The 20,750-nt window shown below is 48.4% G+C and overlaps 1 protein-coding gene across 1 annotated transcript in view; it reads left to right on the top strand.

Moving 5' to 3' along the window:
* The window catches only part of creb5b (cAMP responsive element binding protein 5b), a 45,122-nt gene that overhangs the window by 9,917 nt on the left and 14,455 nt on the right, over positions 1 to 20,750 (top strand). Inside the window, exons 5-7 of the mRNA XM_047035455.1 lie at positions 178 to 329; positions 14,643 to 14,769; positions 17,050 to 17,160. Of these exons, the coding sequence (XP_046891411.1) occupies positions 178 to 329; positions 14,643 to 14,769; positions 17,050 to 17,160 (390 nt within the window). The remainder of the gene's footprint in view (positions 1 to 177; positions 330 to 14,642; positions 14,770 to 17,049; positions 17,161 to 20,750) is intronic.

The raw sequence follows: 20,750 nt of genomic DNA, 5'->3' as shown, positions 1-20,750 counted from the left end.
GGGCGTCACAATCAAACGCAGTCAAGTGACTCAAACGCATGAACACCCTAACAGCTTTATTGATGCCCTAACCCTCGACATACATTCACTTTTGAAAATTCAGTAACATTCCAATGATTGACAGTTAAGCATGTGATGGTCACTAGGTTGCCCTGTCTCTCTCTGTCCTCCGTCCAGAACATTTCCTTGCATGGCCAGCCAGGCCAACACCAGCAGTCTCACTCCCGGATGGCTAACCACGACAGCAGCATTGTGATCCAGCAGGCCCTGCCCTCGCCCCAGTCCAGCTCCGTCATCACCCAGGCCCCCTCCACCAACAGACAGATCGGGTGAGTGCTGCAACCCCCTCCCCACACCGCCACCGACCCCAAACCTCGCCAACACACACAGTAAAACTGACAGGCCTGTCTCTCAACAATATGCTGTTCAATCTGTCAAGGACTCTCGCTGGCTGGCTAGCTTTCAGAATTCATAACATTCTCAGATCTCCTCAGAGTATACTGCTAGAAGTTTGCTGTTTGCGTCGGTTTGTGTGTTTGTGCATGCTTGTGTGTGTGTGTGTCTGTGTGCATTTGCATGTGTGTGTATGCACTTGTGTGTGTTTCTGAGCACAGTATATGTATGTGAGTGAGTGTGCGCATGTGTGTTTGTGCCACAGCATTAGCAAGACTTAACCGAGCATAGTGGTTGGAGGTGATGTGAGTTCCTTTCAACTTGACGAGTAGATAGAACACCACCACATCACATACAGCTCTCACAGTAGATGACAGACGGGGAATCTGTCTCCTAGCGTAGTGTGGTGTGTTGAGGACCGCAGTAAGGGGGGCCCTAACTGTCCCTCTGCCTCTGGTACTGACTGTCCCTCTGTTGTCTCTGAGCTCTTGTCAGTGTTGCGTTACATATGGAGCTGCGTGCGTGCGTGTGTGTGTCGGTGACAGGCGATTCATGTTTTGCTGTTGGCTCAGTATTGTCCTAATAGGCACAGCGTGTCATAAGTGTCCCAGGAGACGACATGAGGTCATGGCTGAACTGAGGCCTCTGCCTTGACTGCTTTGACAGAGGTTTTGCATTTCACGCTCCAAAACACGGGTACTAACGCAAGACCTTTCCACCCCTTTCGCTCGTACTGTACGGATGCTGAACAGCTTTCTGCAACAAGGCCGGTCTGTCGTGGTCAAACTGACCGAAAGGGTTTGGTTCATCTTGACGGGGTGTGAATCTCAAATGGATTCCTGTGACAGTGACAGAAACATATACCCTTTTGTCACTACACTCTATAAAACGGGTCGATTGTTTTTGGGGCAATTTCTGTCAGTTTGTGTGCGTTGGTTGGTTGCTGTTTCTCCGCCCCTCGCCAGATGTCCTCCGGGTGTGGGTGTGTCTCACTATGATGTCACAAGCTCTCGGACCCCTGTGGGGATATCAGCTTTTCGGGGGTAACGCCTTTGGTTGCACAAACACTTCAGTGTTTGTTCAAATAAACCCATGTACTGTATGTCTCTTTGGATAAAGACCAATGAATATGTTCTTATGAGTGTCTCTCGTTCTGAGTGCACCGTCACCTCCAGATGACAAGAGTGCAGCGTTTAGATTTCAGCCCAAGCAACGTGTCAGTCGGTCTGGCCTACCTTGACCCAGGTGTGTGAAGCGGGAATAGTGTTAGCGTAGCATAGCGTTTAGGCAGCCTGGTGTGGAGGAGCTGGTGCTGAGTGAGTTTACAGCAGGAGGAGCTGGTGAATATTAGATGGGAGGCCCAGCCATGGCTAAGCCTGACTGACAGAGCGACAGGCTCTTTGTCCTCGACGCAGATGGAATTTCATCCCCCTGGAGAAGTTCCAATCACTGCCGGTAAGAGAGACATCGCAGGGCCTGCCTCACCTGGGTTTACCTGTCGCCTCAGACTCCACACCTCGCTGGGTCTCTCCACCGCCTCACCTCACAGTCAACCGCCATGCACCAGGGCTCCGATCCGGTTGTGGTTTTTATCTTAAACGTTTTATAATCAGCTGTATTATGACGTGGTCACAGCGAAACATAACTGCAGTATGACATGAGGCCCTACTAATTGTGTTCATACAGCCCTGCCAGAATCTGATTCTGGTACTGGTGTCGGCACATGCCAGGTTATTGTGGTAGTCTGGGCCTGGGGCCTAACTTGGTGTTTGTTTGTATGGTTTGCCACTCTGTTATCTAAAATAGTAACAGAATTCAGCTGTTTTATTGATATTTACACCAAACCAAGCTGTGTTCAACTGACAAGAAACCAATTACTTTCTAATGAACTATTTATACATTTATACATAAATGTATACATATTTTGGATATATTTATAAATATACTCCCTTTGGTAAAAGGGATGAAAGCAAGGGCGACACAAGACGTTGAGCTCTGCAGTGCAAGTAGTAAAGTCTAACATAAGTAGGTCTAAAGTAAACCTACTTTAGACCACGGGACGACCACAGAGCGGGTCCGATCGGACCGTGCAGGGTGACGCGTCTTGTTTACCGGCAGGACGATGGAATGAGCCTTGAGTATCGGAACGCTGTCTGGACGGGCTGGTTCACACGAGTGGGGAGCCGCATGGAAATGTCAGCATCAGCAGGATCAAGCAGGGCAGAGGAAACCCCTCTGGTGAGAAACAGCGCTTCCACAGGAAGCCATTAGGACCCAACAAGTGGCTCCGTGCGCGGGCTCTCTCCACAGGAACTTCCTGCCCCCAAAGCCCCACCGCAACACAGACGGGGACAAAGGTCAACGTTTCATCGCAAACAACGTGGTACTGAAGGTCAACGTGACGCCGATCACGCTCAGTTGCACTGAGTGAGTGAATGAGTGGCAACTTGTAGGATCAGCAAAAGGACAAGAGGTCACATTTCCCCAGAGCACACTCTTCTCTTCAATTTCCCAAAGGGGATAGTCTCTCTGTCTCTCTGTCTCTCTGTCTTTCTGTCTCTCTGTCTCTCTGTCTCTCTGTCTCTCTGTCTCTGTCTGTGTGTCTTTATCAACCTATGTACCTATCTATCTACCTAACTCTCTATCTTGGCAGACTTAAGCTATATAGTCGATCCCTGGAACCTTTTAAATTCCTTTTACTGTCGTTCGGCAGAGCAGTTTACAAACGCATATTCTGTTGCTCAGAGGCAGTTCTCTCAACATTGCTTCACCTTAAAGGAACCATGTTTATGAGTGTTGTTTATTGAGAACCGTAGAGCTTTGAGAAGATTCGGACATGCTTCTCTTTTTCCGCGCCCCTCCATCAGAGCTGAGATCTCCCTGAACGAAGGAGGAGTTTAAATTCAGGCAACCATCTGTTTCCCGGATTTTTGGCTTTGCCAAACGCGAGGCAGAGAGCGTCCACTGAATTAGGATAACAAGTCATTTTCATTGCTCCACAATGTTTACCAAAGAGCTTTGAGGCTTGGAATCAATTAAGATTGGCTTTCCCCAAGTCCATTTACTTTAGGGTTGAGCTGGGGCTCACAGCTGTGAAACCTGAGGACTCTCTCTCTGTCTTGCTCTCTCTCTCTCACACACATTCTATCACTCTTTCTCTCTATATATCACCAAGTGTCTCTACTCTGTCTTCTTACCTCTCTTTCTCTCTGTATTGAATTCTCTCTTTTTCCTTCTTTCACAGAGACTCTCTATCTCTGTCTCTCACTATTTTTCTCTTTCTCTCTGCTCCCTGAGTCCCAGAGCAGTGCCCTCAGGGAGCGGCATTGACACAAACCAGTGTTAAAACCAGGCCTTAGAAAATGCCGGAAGATCTTACTGTAATGTCATGGCTATCATTATCATACAAAGGAAAGGGGTGTCCAACGGATTTGAATGCTCTCTCCCTTTGAATCATAAACATCTGGTTCTGAGCTGTGTCAGGGCTAAATGTGTTAGACATAGCTAGTCAACCGAGTGAGATACAACATAGTGTGGAGACCTCAACCTTTTGACTCCTAAAAGAGGGGGGGCGAGGGGCAGGGGTAGGTAGAGGGGGCGAGGGCTGGTTGGAGGGAGGGAAAGAGGGAAGGGGGGGGGGGGTACACTGGAGATGGGAGGTCGCAGCCTCCGCATCAACTCTAGCATCCAGACTGGTGGCTCAGTGCAGGGAAGAAACACAGCCATCATCATAGAATCATCCAGAACACAGTGAACCTGAACACCACTGGGCTCCTGGCTAGCTCTGATTTCAGACGTGGTGTTAGGCTCATCAATTGCTTATTTATAATAGATTTGAAATCTGCTGTGGTGTTTTTCCATACTCGTGAGGAAGCAAGCTGATACTATATTGTTCTTGCTCTCCACAACACACTACTAGGGTTATATTTGATGCCTTCCTGTTACTATTATTATTTTAACAAGGCTGCTTTTTGTGCATTGAGCTTGGTAAATGTGTTGCACTATTCAATCATTTTCTAGAAAGCAAGATGTGAAACTAGAAACAGTGAGATCAAGTGATTATCTTGAAATGATGGATAATCACAATAAAAGTCTTATCTTTCTCAGGTTTCTCGTTGGAATGAAAATTGATTGCGAAACCTTTCCCAGAAATACTGAACATTGCAGTGCACTGGCTGGCTGAAAGCCACGAGTCAATTGGACTTAACTTGCTGTTCCTCATGCACTTGCAAATTCCTCAACTCCTTACCACTTTAGTGACAGACCTTTGGTTGCTGATGTTGCGGGGTTTGCACGTTTAAGATTAGAAATACTTTATTATAAAGTATCTAGTTTTGGGGGCACCACCTCAGAATTTGTTTAAAGGGGCGCTGAGGCAACCTTATCGAACCTTGTTTAATAATAGCCTTCGTAACAATCAGTCTAATCTTAAGTAATGAATTCGTTCTAAGTGTAGAGCAGATCAAATAACATGAGGGATCAGAATACGCAAGTTACAGTTAAGCACAATGATTTATTGGAATAAATGGAAATATAGTGAACAGTAATCGAAATATGTTATTGGCTTAGTAAGAGTTTGATGGGCTAACACATTTAACAAAACAGACAATGGGTCAGATGGAAAGAGCGGGAAGGGGGTGGAGAAATAATCAATTATGGCCTTTGTCTAATAACGGGAATGTCTGATGGTAAACTAATGGTAGTTAGTTTTACGTGTAGGTCTAATCAAAACACACACAATATCAATTAATTCATGCCAATGTCACAAGTTAGAAATATGGCTAGTCGCATTTACGTTCGCCGGCGTGTTGAAGTTGAATCTTGTGGCAGGTAAAACAGTTCATTGGTCAGGTCCTTGGCCTGGGTGTTGATGAAACTGTCTCACAGAAAGGTGTGAAGAGGCTGTTACTTTTGGATGGTTTCCTTAAAATGGAAACCAAATGCTCGAACACACGACCTCTGAATTGCAAAGCGCGACCACTACAAACTACGCCAAAGAAAAGCTAGCCATTCATTGACGCGGATGGCCTGTTACATGAGGAGTGAGTTTCACCAGTTCACACCCGTTACACATATACTTCCTGATATATCTACACAACATTTATAAATGGTTTGGTTCGTAAATTAAAATCATTTTGAAATCAAGGTTGACTGGCTTATCATAACATGAAAGGAAGTTACATTAAAACATCAAATTACATCAACACAGCATTAAAGGGAAAGCATCAATTGTCACACACAAACTCCAATAATCCTTCTAGTGTCCACAAATAGCATTGTCTTTGAGAGATGTTTGTAAATCCATTAAATGTCTGTTTTGGATGAATCCTTTGTTTAATCCAGAGTTTTCTGGAGTAGGGAGAGGTGTCATGCCCTCTGCCCCCTAGTGGCAGGTCGTTTGTGTTCCCCGGTTGTGGGTGTGGCCATGGTCTCCGGTCCCAATTACCCACTCACTCTGCCTCAGTCTTCACACCTGTCTCCCATCAACTCATCAGCCCTGCAGTTTATCAACCCTGGTTTTCACATCATTCATCGCCGGATAATAGTTTCGTCTACCCTCGGTAGTATGCTCCCGGTTCCTGTTAAGACTATTTGTTGTGTTATTCCTGAACTAACTTTTTGCCTGTGCCTCTAGGATCACCAACCTTGCCTCCCAGCCAGACCCCGTACAGCCTACCCTGCCGTCCTGTCTGTTTTTGTCATCACCATCAGTCCCCTCTGCACCTACCCCAACATTAAACCCCTCTGGACCATCCCTCTGTTTTTTGGCGTGTCTGTGTTGTGCACTTGGGTCCACCACCACCACCACCACCCCGTAACAAGAGGTTGAGAAAGGTGGGCCATTTGGCTGGCCCTTCTGCCTCCCCTGGGGAGAAGGACACGCCAGGTCTGGTATCAGCCCTTTGAGGCTCATCCAGAAAGATAGCAGCATCGTATGAGGCTTCATATAATGTAATCCGTCGTCATAATGTCGTCAGTGCTGTGTCTTACTGAGGTGATCAGAAATGGCCGCGTTGAAGGTTTGACTCTATGCTACACGAAATCATTCAGGCAGTCTTGAATTTTGGGGGGGAACGGAAGTAGACTGAAGGAAGCGTGTGGTGTGGTACATTTCAGAAACATTGTTTGCACACCTTTCAGGATCTTCTGTGGCTTGTGGTCGTTGTCATGGTCCAGAAGAGAAGTGAAACTGTGACCAAAAGCACCAAATAGAGAATGTGTCACTGGTCGGTCTGACTGGATGTGTGGCTTTGGCTTGATGGGTTGATTTGTTCTGTAAATAGATCTCATCACATTTTTACCTCAGAACACAGCATTGGCGTTTGATGATGTGTCCATAGCTGCTAGAAGGGGACAAAACCCACACATGATCCAGAGACTGCATGTATTTGCAGTCAGTGTTCATTTCTGCTCCTCATTGAGGTGTTCAGTAGTGGTTATTAATACCATGCCAAATATTTTTTTTATAGTTCTTTCATAGTTTCATAGTTCTTTTCGAAGATATTTCCTAAGTTAACATAGCTATTTATTTCCTGAACAATGGTTTCAGTTACAGTATGAAGGTTCACTAAGACAAGAGGATATTATATTTCTGTTGGTTTTGGGGTGCACTCTAACTTTATGAAGTGTAAAAAAAACGATGAAAAAATGCTACTGTTTGCACTTTTCCAAACACATCTCTCTGTAGATGAAGAGATGGTGTCCATTGTGTTTCTGCCCGCCATTGTTAGACTGTGTCGGATGGGGGAAGTGGCCTCGCTCCACAGAGCGATGGGCTTTTCATGTTTCCATGGCCGAGGCCTGACCTAACGACCCTGGCCGCCTCGACCCGACTTCCTTTATTATTGTTTATGATTAGAAAGCGTTTACAGAGGGGAGATAAGAGGACGGGGTCCACCAGGAGGGCAGAGTGGCAGCGGCGAGTGGCCTTGCCCTGCTCCTCTAACTCCACAGGCAGCCCTGGAGCCACATGCCAGCAGTGGTGGTGACCCCAGATAACGTAGGTGAGAGAAAGAGGCTAATGATGACAACGTTTGAGAGAGAGAGAGAGAGAGAGAGAAAGGGAGGGAATGAGGGCGTGAGAGAGTGGGGTAGGGAATGAGAGCGTGAGAGTGAGAGATGGAGAAAGTGTGTGTGTGTGTGTGTGGGGGGGGGGGGGGACAGAAGGAAAGAGTGAATTAGAGAGAAGGGATGAAGACACACACACACACACACACACACAAAAAGTGCAGGATGTACATCTGACCTGAATTAAGATGAGCTCATTGTGTACTGCAGTGGGTTTAATAGTGCGTTCGGAGAGGAACGCCCGGCTCTGTTCCCTCTCATTCCAGCGGGGCTGTGTCATCCTTGCCCCGGGGCCACCGCACACACAACCTCCTGCTCCAGCACTCGCACAGCACCGGAACACAACACACGGCCCTGGGGAACACAGGCCTCTCAAGACCCGGAGGAGGTCGAGAGAGAGAGTGGGGATTACCTGAACAGGTTGGGGGACAGGAGGCGAGGGAGGAGGAGGAAGAGAGGGACACCTGAGCGGGTTGGAGGACAGGAAGTGAGGGAGGAGGAGGAAGAGAGGGACACCTGAGCGGGTTGGAGGACAGGAAGTGAGGGAGGAGGACGATGCAGGAGAGGAAGAGAGGGATCTCAGAGGAGGATGGAGAGGAAATGAGGGATCAGGAGAGAGGGGAAGAGAGGAAGAGGGGATCAACAGGATGGAGGAAAGGAAGAGAATCATCTCAATTCAAAGACGTTTGGAGATGAGTCACAAGAGAAAGAATAAGACACAAGAAAGGCACTCAAGGTCATTGAGGCGTAATGTTAATACTCATAACTCAAAATCTTCTCATAGAACAACAGAACAACACCTGGAAAAGGAGGGGGTGGTGTGGTATCGGTCAGGTGTGGTGGATCACAGCCAGAATTCTCCAGACTACTGTGAGATGACATCACCCCGTACACCTGTGACACTCTCTGCACCACCTGATGTTGTACTGCACTTCTGGCATTTTACACCATGCACAAAGAAGGAGTTTACACTGGGCCTCATGGGCTTTCCAGGAACTCCATCATCTATCTTCTGGCATCAAGTCAGCTCCTCATTCCCCAGCATGCGGTGAACACCCCATCCCAGATCCATCCCGCAATCCCGAGCAGCCTCCCAGCATCCCTGGTGCTAGCTCCCTCTTCCCACTACTAAAAGTCAGCTTGTGTCGTAGCCCATTAGGCCTGATTTATTTGATCAGATTCGTATTATTTCCTCAGTCCAAACCCCATGGCTCTCTCCTCCCACCAGTGATTAAAGGCAGTAAATCAGGGCCAGGTCCTGCCTAGTGTTTACTCAGTCAGCCCGGCAGCTGCAAGCTGTTTGAGGCCCTTGTTTCTTGCCGTGTTTACCTCCGTTCCCATGGCGACTGCACCACCGTCTCCCGAGCGTCTGGAACTTGGCCCCGGGCTGTTTTGGTTACATTTGAACGTTTTTTCGCTGCTGTGTCTACCCAGAGCTAGCAGTGACTTCACCCAGAGCAGAGTGGAGCAGAGCAGAGCAGAAGAGAGAATAGGAGAGCAGAGCAGAGGAAATCAGAATAGTGGACAGCAGAGTAAAGGAGAACGGAGCGAGAGCCGATTTGAGGAGAAGTGAAGGGAGCAGAGCAGAAGACAGGGGTTGGAGGGCCGAGGAGAGGTAAAGGAGAGGAGAGGAGAGGGGAGCAGAGGGAAGGAAAGGATGAGAGCAGAGGAGATGGGGGGGGGGGGGGGGAGAGGAGAGGGGAAAAAAGAGAGGAGAGGATGGACGAGAAGAGAGGAGGAAAGACTAAGAGAGGGTAGAATGCAGCGCATTTGGAGAAGTTACTGAGAGATAGAGAGAGGGAGAGAGAGACAGGAGGAGAGAAGGGAGGGCGCTAGGGGCAGGCAGGCAGGGGGTGGGGGGAGATGGAGAAGCCAAGAGCATTACATCACTGCTGGAGCAGAGTCAGGAGGGAAGGATGTGAGTCAGTGGGTTGGCTGCACCTCCCTCTCTCCTTTGCTCTCTCTCTCACTCTCGCCCTCGTCTTTCCTTTTCTTTCTCTCTCTCTCTCGTGTCTCTCTCTCCCGTGTCTTTCTCTCTCTCTCTCGTCTCTCTTTTTTCTCTCTCTCTCTCTCCCTCTCTCTCTTATTTCTCTTTCCCCCCCATCTCCAGTTGGACAACTGCCAGGGCCCTTGTGTTCAAGTCCCAAGTGCTTGACTCGGAGCTGGGACTCTGGGCCTGGGACTGTAAAGCTAAGTGTATGTGCAGACCAGGGGATTTGTAGCTTAGAGTAAGTAGGGGGTTAGGGTGTAGGCTACGCTTTGCGCCCGGAGCACAGTGATGGAGGCTGTGCCGTACAAGGCTGGGCTGTGCTTCAGATCAGGATGGGACGGCAGAGAAGTGTGAAGGGGGTGACCAGGGAGAAACAGAGGATGAGAGTGGCAGATGAGAGAGAGAGAGAGGCATAGAAGGAGGGAAGGAGGCTTGCAGGGATGTTCTAATGGAGTGGAGGGGAACGAGGGAGGGGTACATGGAAGTGGAGAGGCGGGAGGAGGAGAGAAGGGGAGGGCAGGGAAAGAGGGGAGACAAATGGGAGGGGGGTGCATGGAAGGAGTATGGAGGCAAGTGGAGGTTTGGTGGAAAGGGAGGAGAGGGGAAGATGGGGGGGAGTGGAGGAGAGTGGAGGACACTGGGGGCAGGGAGGAGAGGGGAATGGTGCAGGGAAGAGTGGAGGGCAATGGGACTGGAGGGAAGCAGAGGGGAGTAGAGGAGGGTGGTGGCTAGGGGGGTGGAGGAGACTGAGAGAGGAGGGGGGAGGGAGGGAAGGGAGTGGGTCTGTGAGCCACTCAGTAATGTGAGAGTGCCGGGTCAGGACTGCGGATCGTCTACCTGCTCTCCCTCGAGGCTGGCAGAACAAGCTATTATCAATCCCCCCAATGGGGCCACAGCCTGTCATTATTCACACACACACACATGCATGCACATGCACACGCACACACACGCAAGTACGCACACACATACATGCACAGGCACGATACACACACAGACAGACACCCGCACATACACACAATCACTCCCACACATACACATCCACAAATACAGGCTCACAGAAATTCTGTGACTTGACTCATAGACGCACCCAGACTGTCAGACGTGTCAACAAACAGGCAGTAGGAAAAAGCAGGTACCTTTTCCAGTTAGGTTAGCACAGGGTGAGCTGAAGACCCTTTTAGACACATACATACACACAGACCCAGCCCCCTCCCCGAACAGACACACGCAACCGCTCGATACTGCTAATGCATACAGTATGTGTTCACGTGCCCAGCACCCACACTTCACCACATGCTCACACACACTAGACCCTGTCACAGCCGCGCACAATGCCCACAGTCACAGACACACAGGCTCGCTGGTTAGCGCCTGCCTGCTTTACAGCCTGCCTGCCTGCCTGCCTTTCCTGCCTGCCTCCATCGAACATGAACATGTCTCCATCTATCAGGCCGGCATGCCGGGAGCTGGAGTCAAAGTGCAGGAGAAGGCCTGTCAGGGAGATGTTGTATCTCCTGTTGGCCGTGCGGGTCAGATGGTGTTCCAGTGAAGTCTGGAGTAGCGCAGAGTGGTATTCCTCTGTGGCAGACACTGAACCGTGTGTGCCCTGGTCTTGCAGGTGAGCAGTGATGCAGGCAGGCAGGCAGGCAGGCAGTATTGAGACTTTTCCAGTTATCTATTGGGGAAAATGACAGCCCATAATCATATCTTGTTTTGAATAATATAGTCTAATCGTTTTTGGGGGGAATAGCCATACTTATTTGTTTAGAATTGTATTATTGTTTATTTTGTTCTGACTGCCTATTAGCCTAAGTGTGCCTTCCCAAGAGCCACGCTCAAAGTGAACCGGGGAAGTTTGGTTGGCTAATTAGAGGGAGGGCGCACCTGATCGTGAACGTCCGTATGAATTGGAAATGTTTTTGGTTGCAGGGTAGTGCCATGAGATTTTGGCTCTATGATGAACAAAAAGAAAGCTGAAAAGAAAAAGGCAGTAAAGAAAAAAACTCCTGAGAATTTTTCGCACTTGCAGGAAGGCAACCCAGAGCAGAGCATGGCAGGCAGGCAGCAGGGGAACATCTCTTCAAAAGAGCCTTTCTTCTCAGTGGATCCAGAACTGGGCCTGGGACCAATGCCCTGGGTCCCCACCCCAACAGCCCTGGCCAGGCCAGTGACCACACAGCCCCCTGGCTCCAGTCAGAGCAGAGCTGGAGTAGATTATAGCCTCAGACAGCACACCAATCCTGGGTGGGTGTCTTTCAGGGGGACCCAGGCCCTGATAACCCAGGCTCCCTGGGAAGGAGCACACAGCCATAGCCTGTTCTTAGGACATGGAGCCCCTGGCCGTGGTGTGTGACACTTGGAAAAGGTCAAATGTCGATGTCCAAAATACCACCGGTTCATTTGTGATGACTTGGCTCAGCGTTTGGAAAAGAGGCTTGCTTTGTTACGCTGTGTTGCCTGTATTGATTAGTGTACCCCGTTTCTTCACCCTGCCCTGGCGTCCTGCTTTCCAGAGCAGAGCCGAGTCAGAGAGGGCCTGTTAGACCTGTGTGCCGTACGGCCACGCTGAATGCATCGCAATGATGTTACCTGGTTGTACTTACACAGCTTTCCCCTCCATGTGGAAATGTTTGCCTTCAGCTGCGCTCGCTGCCCATGTCACACGTGCCGTTGAATGAGCATGATTGTGATGAATTGGAACGCCGGACAGGAATGACACCGAGTCAGGGAAGGTAATGGCCCGGGGTGTTTGTCTCCGTCGCGACTCTGTGCAGTCGTCGAGAAAAAAAAAACGAGGAAAAAAACAGTCTGGGGGCGTAAATGCACACATTTAGCTCTGGGAAAATACAGGTGTTTGTTCAGGTGGGGGGGGGGGGGGATGTTCAGCTACACCCTCACCCCCCCCTCCCCCCCCCCAGCTGTCTACCGTTCCTCCCCTCTCAGCTAAATCACAGCTGTGATGTGACCCTTTGATTACAGTGACCCCTCTGAGGCCCTCCTGGTCCAGACTCTGCTGGTTGGTATTAGTGGGTACACGGATCCATGGATCCGTTCTGAGCGACGAGCAGCAGAACGGATCTGGTGATCATGATCAAGAAGTCGTAGGACAGAGCTGACTGGGGCCTGACAGGCCATTGTGTGTGTGTGTGTGTTTGTGTGTCTCTGTGTATATGTGCATATAATTATGTGTGTATTTTCGTGTGTGTGTATGTGTGCAGTTTAAGCACAGGCAGCTGAGACTCTGTGTTCCTACATAAGGGGAATTTGGTGGCAGTTGTATAAATGATGTCAGTCAGGCCAGATGGAGTGGTCTGGGTGTAAGCAGAGCTGTTGACCTGAGCCAGGTCTGCTGAAACAGGACTGGATCTGCTTCTACAACGACCGCAGAGCCCAGTCCTAATCCCAGCCCGTCATGTGTGTGCAGCCGTATTGATGTGGGTACCAGTGTGGCTTGGCCTGTCAATCCGCACGCTGGATTAGTGGCAAAGGGGAGACTTTCCCAAGGTTTGCTTCACCAGAGCGCTTTCTAAAAACATCTCACTTCACCATTGTGGCTTGAGCTCCGGAAATACGATTGACATGAAGCAGACTGAATCTCATTGTTTCTGAAAACAGCTGTTTGCCCGATGTGTCCAGCTCAACCTTTTGTTAGATTCTGGTCAAGTTTTGTTAGTCCCACTATGACTTTCTAAGGACAGAGTTGAGATGGAGAGCTGGACCATGAACTCAAGTGATGTATAGTGAGGGATGGCACTGCACAATGGACACCCATGGTTGAGCTGTTGAGCTGAAGAACTCTGCACTGTTACAAAGACCTGCTTGATAAAGTGTGTGTGTGGGTGTGTGTGTTTCTTACTAAGAACTCATGGTATGAATAGGGTTCATGCTGCTAAAGAATGTAAATGATCAGAAACAGTAAAGTGTGTGTGTGTATGTGTGTTAAATATACCATACAGAGCATGTGTGTTATGACTAGAGCCCGACCTATAAAGTATTTTAAGGCCGATATCGATACAAATATTTGTTGATTAAAAAATCTGATATTCCGATATATAAAAAATATTTAAAAAATCCAGAAACGCGTAACAAAACAAACTGATTTCCTTAACATTAGTTATTTGTAGTTTACATTTAGTCACTGTTAGCAGACGTTGTTATCCAGAGCGACTTACAGTAAGTACAGGGATATTCCCCGAGGCAAGTAGGGTGAAGTGCCTTGCCCGAGTACACAACGTCATTTGTCACGGTCAAGAATCGAACCTGCAACCTTCTGATTAATAGCCCGATTCCCTAACCGCTCAGCCATCTGTCTCTTGTTATTATTTCCTCACAAAAATAATATGATAATGCAGTTTAAAAATAAACTTGTTTTTTTTTATTGTCACAACAGAACAGAGGAACATCAAAATATATTAAAGTTCTGATAAATAACATTTATAAAAATACAAACTGAACTTTAAGTCCTTTGAACAAACAAAAACTCAATAATTATATATATATATTTTTACTTTTGTATGAATTTAATGACCATTATAAATGCAGATACCAATAGATGCCTAATATCGGCCGATAATATCGGTCGGGCTCTAGTTATGACTGCGTACTGGTGCAGTGGCTGTTACATACATTTCAGACTATGACTAGTTGCTAGTTCTTCTAGTCAGACATAATGTGCTTTCTCTTGTACATTTTCAATTTCGAATCAAATTTTATATTACTAATAATAAATTAGCTGCATAAGCTTATCAATTAGACACTACTTCAGTTAACTGGTTGTACAACCATGTTGTACAAGTCATGTGGGTAGCTAGCTAGCTAATGTTAGCTGCTGAAAGCCAGACTATATAGCTAGATAGCTAGTGCTATGGGATGATGGATATAAAGCTAACCCACACTTTAAGCCTCTCATGCTGGCCTCCCATGACAGGAACTGATCCTTGACTCTTTGCCCCCCACGTTGCTCTCATTTCATGGCAATGTGAGAAATAGTGAGCTGTGATACAGCTGGCAAATGTTAACTTCTTACAGCGGACGGTTCTTGAGATTATCGAGACACAGACAGACACACAGATTCCCCTAGATTTATGTCAGATTTTCGTTCTGAGTCATTGCAGTGTCAAAATAGCTGCCTCTCACAAATGTGTCTGTGACATGAAACCAACCAGAGTACTCTGTGTGTCTGTGTGTCCAGGCCTGTCCCTGGCTCGCTGTCCTCACTACTGCACCTACGGAACAGACAGAGACAGCCACTGCCAGCGTCTATGCCTGGCACCCTGCCAGACCCCACCATGCCCGGCTCCTCAGCTGTACTGATGCCCGTGAGTACACAAAGACACACTCAGGCACGCACACACACACACACACACACGAACACAGATATGCATACACTCACTCACACCCACACAGGCACACATAGACACACACAGATCTATACACACACGTACACAGGCATGCACACAGGCATGCACACACACAAACACACATCCACACACAGACACGCACGCACACACAGACATGCATACTCTCAGACATGCACACATACACAACCAGACAAGCTCATTCAAACACACACAGGCTTGCACACAAAAACATAACATTCAATCACACACATGCACCCGCCCTTAAAGATGCTGTAAAGGGGAATTGAAAATGAGTTTCAAGTTCATCACACCACAGAAGAATATGTTGTTAACCACCCATCCAAATTTTATTTTAGTATGTTAAATTAGGCTTTGAAATCGTGAGAAAATCAGCAGTCTTCTCTGCTTGAGACTGGGGGGGGCGTGTCGCCTGAAGGAACTGATGCTCCGCCCCCTCAAATGTATTGAATTTAGCAACAACAACAACACTAGCTAAATCAATTGCAGATATCAGAACAGACCTACCTGCATTCTCTTAGTGTTTTATGTGTTAATTAGTTGTCTTTGCATCGTACCAGCATGCAACCAGAGTAACAGAGTAACAGAATGCAACCGTCTGTGATCCGACGTAGATAGGTGGCTGTGACGTTGATGGGTTGGGTTTTTGCCCCGCCTATACAAAACCTGAGCTGAAAACGGGAAAGAAACTGTTCAACGGTCTAACTCCACATTTCAGTGCGACAAAGTTTTCGCGCTTTGCACATGCTTTCAGGAACTCCTTTCACACGTGTACATGTAATGTACTGAGAAGCAAATCATGGAATTTGCTTTACGGCATTTAAGTTTGAAGCTTTAAGTGTGCATGCAAGCACACCTACACATTCACACACCGAAACACAAGCACACCTTGTTCTTCGGTGCATGTATAATCATTGTCTCATCTTTATTGTCTTGACTTAATGTAAGACTCCTCAGTGAAGACTTTATTGTCACAAAGCCAATATGATTTAGAAGGAATTGTAGCGGGAGGCAGGGAATAATAACAAGCATGAGAAAGTTCCCCCTATCAGAATTCTAATGATACAACATATGTTCTCATTGTAACACAAGACAAGCCATGTTTATGCTAAGGAAAAAAAGTCCCATGTTTATTAAATTAAGAGCTAAGCGATTTGGGAGAAGATTGACGGGTCAGGAAAGGGGTGCAGGTTTGGGTGATATTTTGACACAAAACACACTTAGTGCAATTAAGGCGGTGTGTAGCCTTCCTGGCCTGGCTCGCAGTAGACAGGGGCCTTGTGGAGGGAAGAGGAGGGGGGCCTGGTCCCCATGGAGACCAACAGACTGGGGCCTGGAGAGAGCTAGGAGGCCAACTCATACTCACACACACACACACACCAAATCCATGCAGTACAAAAAAAAAAAAATTCACACACACACACACACACACACACACACACACACACACTAGAGAAAGCTGGAAGACCCCAGCACCTGACTCAACCTGCACCCCCCTCCCCCTCCCCCCACACACACACACATACACACACACAACTCAGTTGACACCTTTACCCGGACATGTCCAGTATGGCCCAACTCCAAGTCTGGCCAGTGCCTCAGAATGCAGAACCAACCACAGACAGATCAAGATCATTGTGGTTTCTCACGCGCCCACTCCCAGTCACATTCTCACCCGCTGGGCTTAAAGAAGAAGGCTGTATGCGTCCACATTTATTATGAGAAACTCACACCCTTGGTTTACATAGCTTCCTGTGCTCAAGCCCTCAGCTTCCTGTTTTCGGGGAAGCTAGCTGTTAGGATGCTATGCAGAGCTGTGCAATGGGTAGGTTCCTGTGTCAAATCAGTATCCTAGTTGAATTGAGTTGCATTTAGTCGAACAGATCACTCTCGTGGTTCATAGCAGATTGGAATGGTAATAAAGTGTATGCATGGTCTTCAACCCCAGTTAAGGCTGTGTTCTTGTCAGCATGTGTATAGGGGGGGGGTCTGTGTGTGTGTGTGTGTGTGTGTGTGTGCATACCTGCCTGTGTTTGGGTGGGTGTGTGGTGTGCATTCATGAGTGTGTGTGCATTCATGACTGTGTATGTGTTTTTGTGCATGGGTGTGTGCATGCACGTGCGTGCATTTCGAGTGTGTGCGCGCGTACTTGTGTGCGCGCGTGTGTGTGTGTGTGCTGTAGCAGTGGTGTGTGTGACGGTGTGTTGCTGTGCTCCTCAGATGGAGAGGCACATGTCCATGGGCTCCAGCATGATGAGTATGCAGGGTCCAGCCCACAGCACATCCTGCTCCTCCACGCACGTGCCCTCCATGCACTCAGAGGCCAAACTGGTGAGTCCTCACACACACACACTCACACACACACACGCTGACAGGCCTGCCAACCTTTACAGTTGTGCACACATGCACACACACACCTCCCCCTCCACACACACACACACTCAATATGTTCCAGCTTTCTTTTCCACTGGCCTGTGCCAGCAAAGCTGTGCTCTTAAGTCTGTGAGGATTTCATCATTTGGTGTGGAATCAAAGCTGGGCCTCAACCTGCCAGAGCATTGCTGCAGACTCTGGCTGGAAGAAAGAGCCCTTTATGTGGCTGGGCTGCCCACCGACTGCCTGATGTGTATCTTAATGTACAGAACATGGTCTGTAGGTCCTGCAACTTGTTAGCACTAGTTTAACACAGCGGGGGGGGGGGGGGGGGGAATCAAATGACCTCATCCTTCACAAAGTTGGTAGTTAAAGCTGGCAGGGAGAAGGAGGGAGGGCTGAGAGAAGAGAAAAGAAAAGAGGAGAGAGTGCTGACAGACAAGCCCGAGAGAGAGACAGAGAGAGAGAGAGAGAGAGAGGGAGAGAGAGACAGGGTGTTGAGAGACATCCCCACAACTTGATTGGTTGTAATCCTGCTACCAACAGATAGGCTAAGAGATAACATCCTGATGATATGATAGTCAGGTTCTGATGCTTGTTTACATGACACATGATCTTTCTTTGTCATGCGTGCTCTTTGAGCCGACACGGCTGTGCAGATTTCAACTGTCACAACTTTGTGTTCGAGAATGACAAAGACCAAAATACGGTTCTGCTGCTAAAATGTTTGCTGCGGTGCCTGCCGCTTGCTTGGGCCGTTGCAGAGAAGAGAGAGAGAGGGAGAGAGACGGGGGAAGGGGGGAAGAGAGCGAGAGGAGAGGGGGAGGGAGGGAGATAGCAGAGGTCATTATGAGAGTGATTGCGCTGATAGAGGAGAGCGGCTGCCTTCTCGGGGCTCTTAAGTCTCCCCCTCTTCCTCTCACTCTCTCAAGATTGATCGTCTTTGTAGTCTTTTGGATCTCTTCTGCGGTTCCTATGGCAACACGCCTCAGTAACACAATATTAGTGTACAGGGCTTATCTCTCAGCTGGCTGTCATCCAGACACATCTTGCTCTTTTTTTTCCCTCCTCCTATCAGGATAATTGAATTGTAAATGCACTGTTAGGGCTCCAGTAAACATATGCAGTCTGTGAAGGGCAGTAGAACCAGTGACCAGACATGGCTGCTCAGTGCAGCGTTCGTAAAGCGCCGCGCGAATGCAAATCAATTAAGATCCCGCTCCTCGATAACCTGAACGCTCCGATGGAATTCCGAGATTGGGGAACAGAAAGTGAGAGTCTAATTGTGTTATCGGGCAGCGATCTCTAGCGGGGTTTTCATAAGCGCGGACGGGGGTCTCTAATGTCTGTAATATCCGCGCCCGGGTCGGGTCGATAAATACGGCCGCGCTATCGGGTGACCGGACCCTGATCAGGCCCATGTGTCCCCTGCGACGCGCTCGATCCGGCACTAATCGCATTAGCCAGACCATGTTGACTTTCCGCCAATGGGAAATCTCCCCACCGTAACCCCACACCCAGCAAGGCATGGATCCGAACGGCCTCTCTTTTTTTTCAACGTTTACATTACTGGGGGGGGGGGGGGGGGGGGGGGACTTTGACAGACATGGGGGGAATGGATAGAGATAGAGAGAAAGAGCTGAGACAGTGAGGGCTGAGAGAGTTTTCAGTTCCAAATGATGTTGATAACGACAGCAATACCGCACACTGAGTGACAGAGTGAGAGAGAGTGACAGAGTGAGAGGGGGAGGGACAGAGTGAGAGAGAGAGTGACAGACGACAGACAGAGAGAGAGAGAGAGAGAGAGAGAGAGAGAGAGAGAGAGAGAGAGAGAGAGAGAGAGAGCCTGTGTGTGTGTTTCTTCAGGGCCTGATTTCCTGTGCCTGTGTGCATGTGTCTGTGTGTGTGTGTGTGTTTATGCTGTGGTAACTGGAGGCCCCCCTCCCTCAGCAGACTTAACCCTCTCCTACACAGAGGGAGGGTGCTGAAGGACTCGGCCCCGGGGCTAATGAAGGCTAATTGATTTTGCGGTGGGCCTGAGCTGCTGGGAAGCCTGTCTCTGGTGTAAATAGTTAATGAGCTGGGGGCCGCTGGGGGCCCCTTGGGGACTCATATCACAGCATCTCTCACCGGGCCCTGTGTTTGTGCTCTCCCGGCCCCCTTATCTCCTCTAACTCTCTCTCTCTCTCTTTTATCCCCCTTCACTCGTTTAGTGCCGTTGTGGGTTTGCGTAGCCCAGCGATGGCGTCATAACTGGCACGAACGGCTCGTGTCTTTCTGGTGTTTGCCGTCGGAGGGTTTTGAGAAGTTCTGGTTGAGGTGGTTTGTTATGCGTTAGGGTCAGGGTGCCTCGCGCGACATGGCGAGGGGTGTGGTCGCGCTGCGCCGTGTCTTGGGAACAGAGCGCCGTGTGTTGTGCGTTAGGGATGACGGGATCGTTGACTCTTGCACCGCAGAGGAAACGCAGCGGCGAGGAGGCCAAGTCCCACACAGCATGACATCATCACTGCGAGCCAGCGCTCCTCAGACCCCAGCCAGCTCCAAGCCTGCGTCATCGTCCTAGCATGGTGCCACATGCTTGTACACACACACACACGCGCAAGCACACACACATTCACTCAGCCAAGCATACGCACCAACACACAGATAGAGACATACGGACACACACACACGTACGCACACACACATGCTCAGACAAACACGTACACATAGACACGCACACACACACGCAAATATAAAGACACACACATACACGTTATTTGGGTTTTATTTTTATTTTGTATTTGCAGACTTTCACTTCGCCTTGCTGCAGGAAGGGAAGCCCAAATAAAACTCTTATCAAGTTATCAAAAAAAGTGTCTTGTTGTGCCAACTACGAGACATAAGTCAGAAATGTGAGCAGGTTACATTTCAAAGTGGTGTTGGCTGCCACAGAGACGAATCTCCCGATTTTGTAATGCTCTTATCTTGCTTTTTTATGTCCTGTTTCCCTGGCTTCGACTGCAAAGTCATAAAGGGACCAGTTTGGTGAGCCGTTGTATGAAAATGTGCTATTTATTATCTCCGTAATTATCTTTTGTTTACATTGTTACTAAGGACAATAAATGTGTCACTAAGCATCAGGCTAGGTGCTGAGTTTTTCATGAGGTAAACAATGCTATATGTTCCTAGACCGCTGCTCTGCTGGCTGTGGAGCTGGCGCAGCATGGGATGGTGACATAATTCTTGGCATGCTCTAAATGTACTCCTTTTTACTGGAGTTGGGGTGGGGGGGAACCGGAGCGCCTCTTAAAGAAACATTTCATAATACGAGGAGACCCGCCATCGAAATCAAAGAATGCAGCTTGAGTTCTGTCTTTTTTTTTTTCCTTTTTTTTGTCAGCATGAGTTTTAGTGTTACGATGTTATCCTTTTCCATTTCAAAGTTTGGATGGAATGGATCCAGCATTAAAAGAAAATACGTTTCCCTGAAACTCGACTTTGAAATATCGATGTCATGTTATCTTAATCATGTTCGTAAGACATGCCAACTCCTAAACCGACGCTAA

This window comes from Hypomesus transpacificus, chromosome 2, assembly GCF_021917145.1.
Source record: "Hypomesus transpacificus isolate Combined female chromosome 2, fHypTra1, whole genome shotgun sequence".
NCBI classification, from domain to species: domain Eukaryota; kingdom Metazoa; phylum Chordata; class Actinopteri; order Osmeriformes; family Osmeridae; genus Hypomesus; species Hypomesus transpacificus.
The sequence above is the reverse complement of the archived record's forward strand: the minus strand, read 5'-3'. Positions and strand labels throughout refer to the sequence as shown.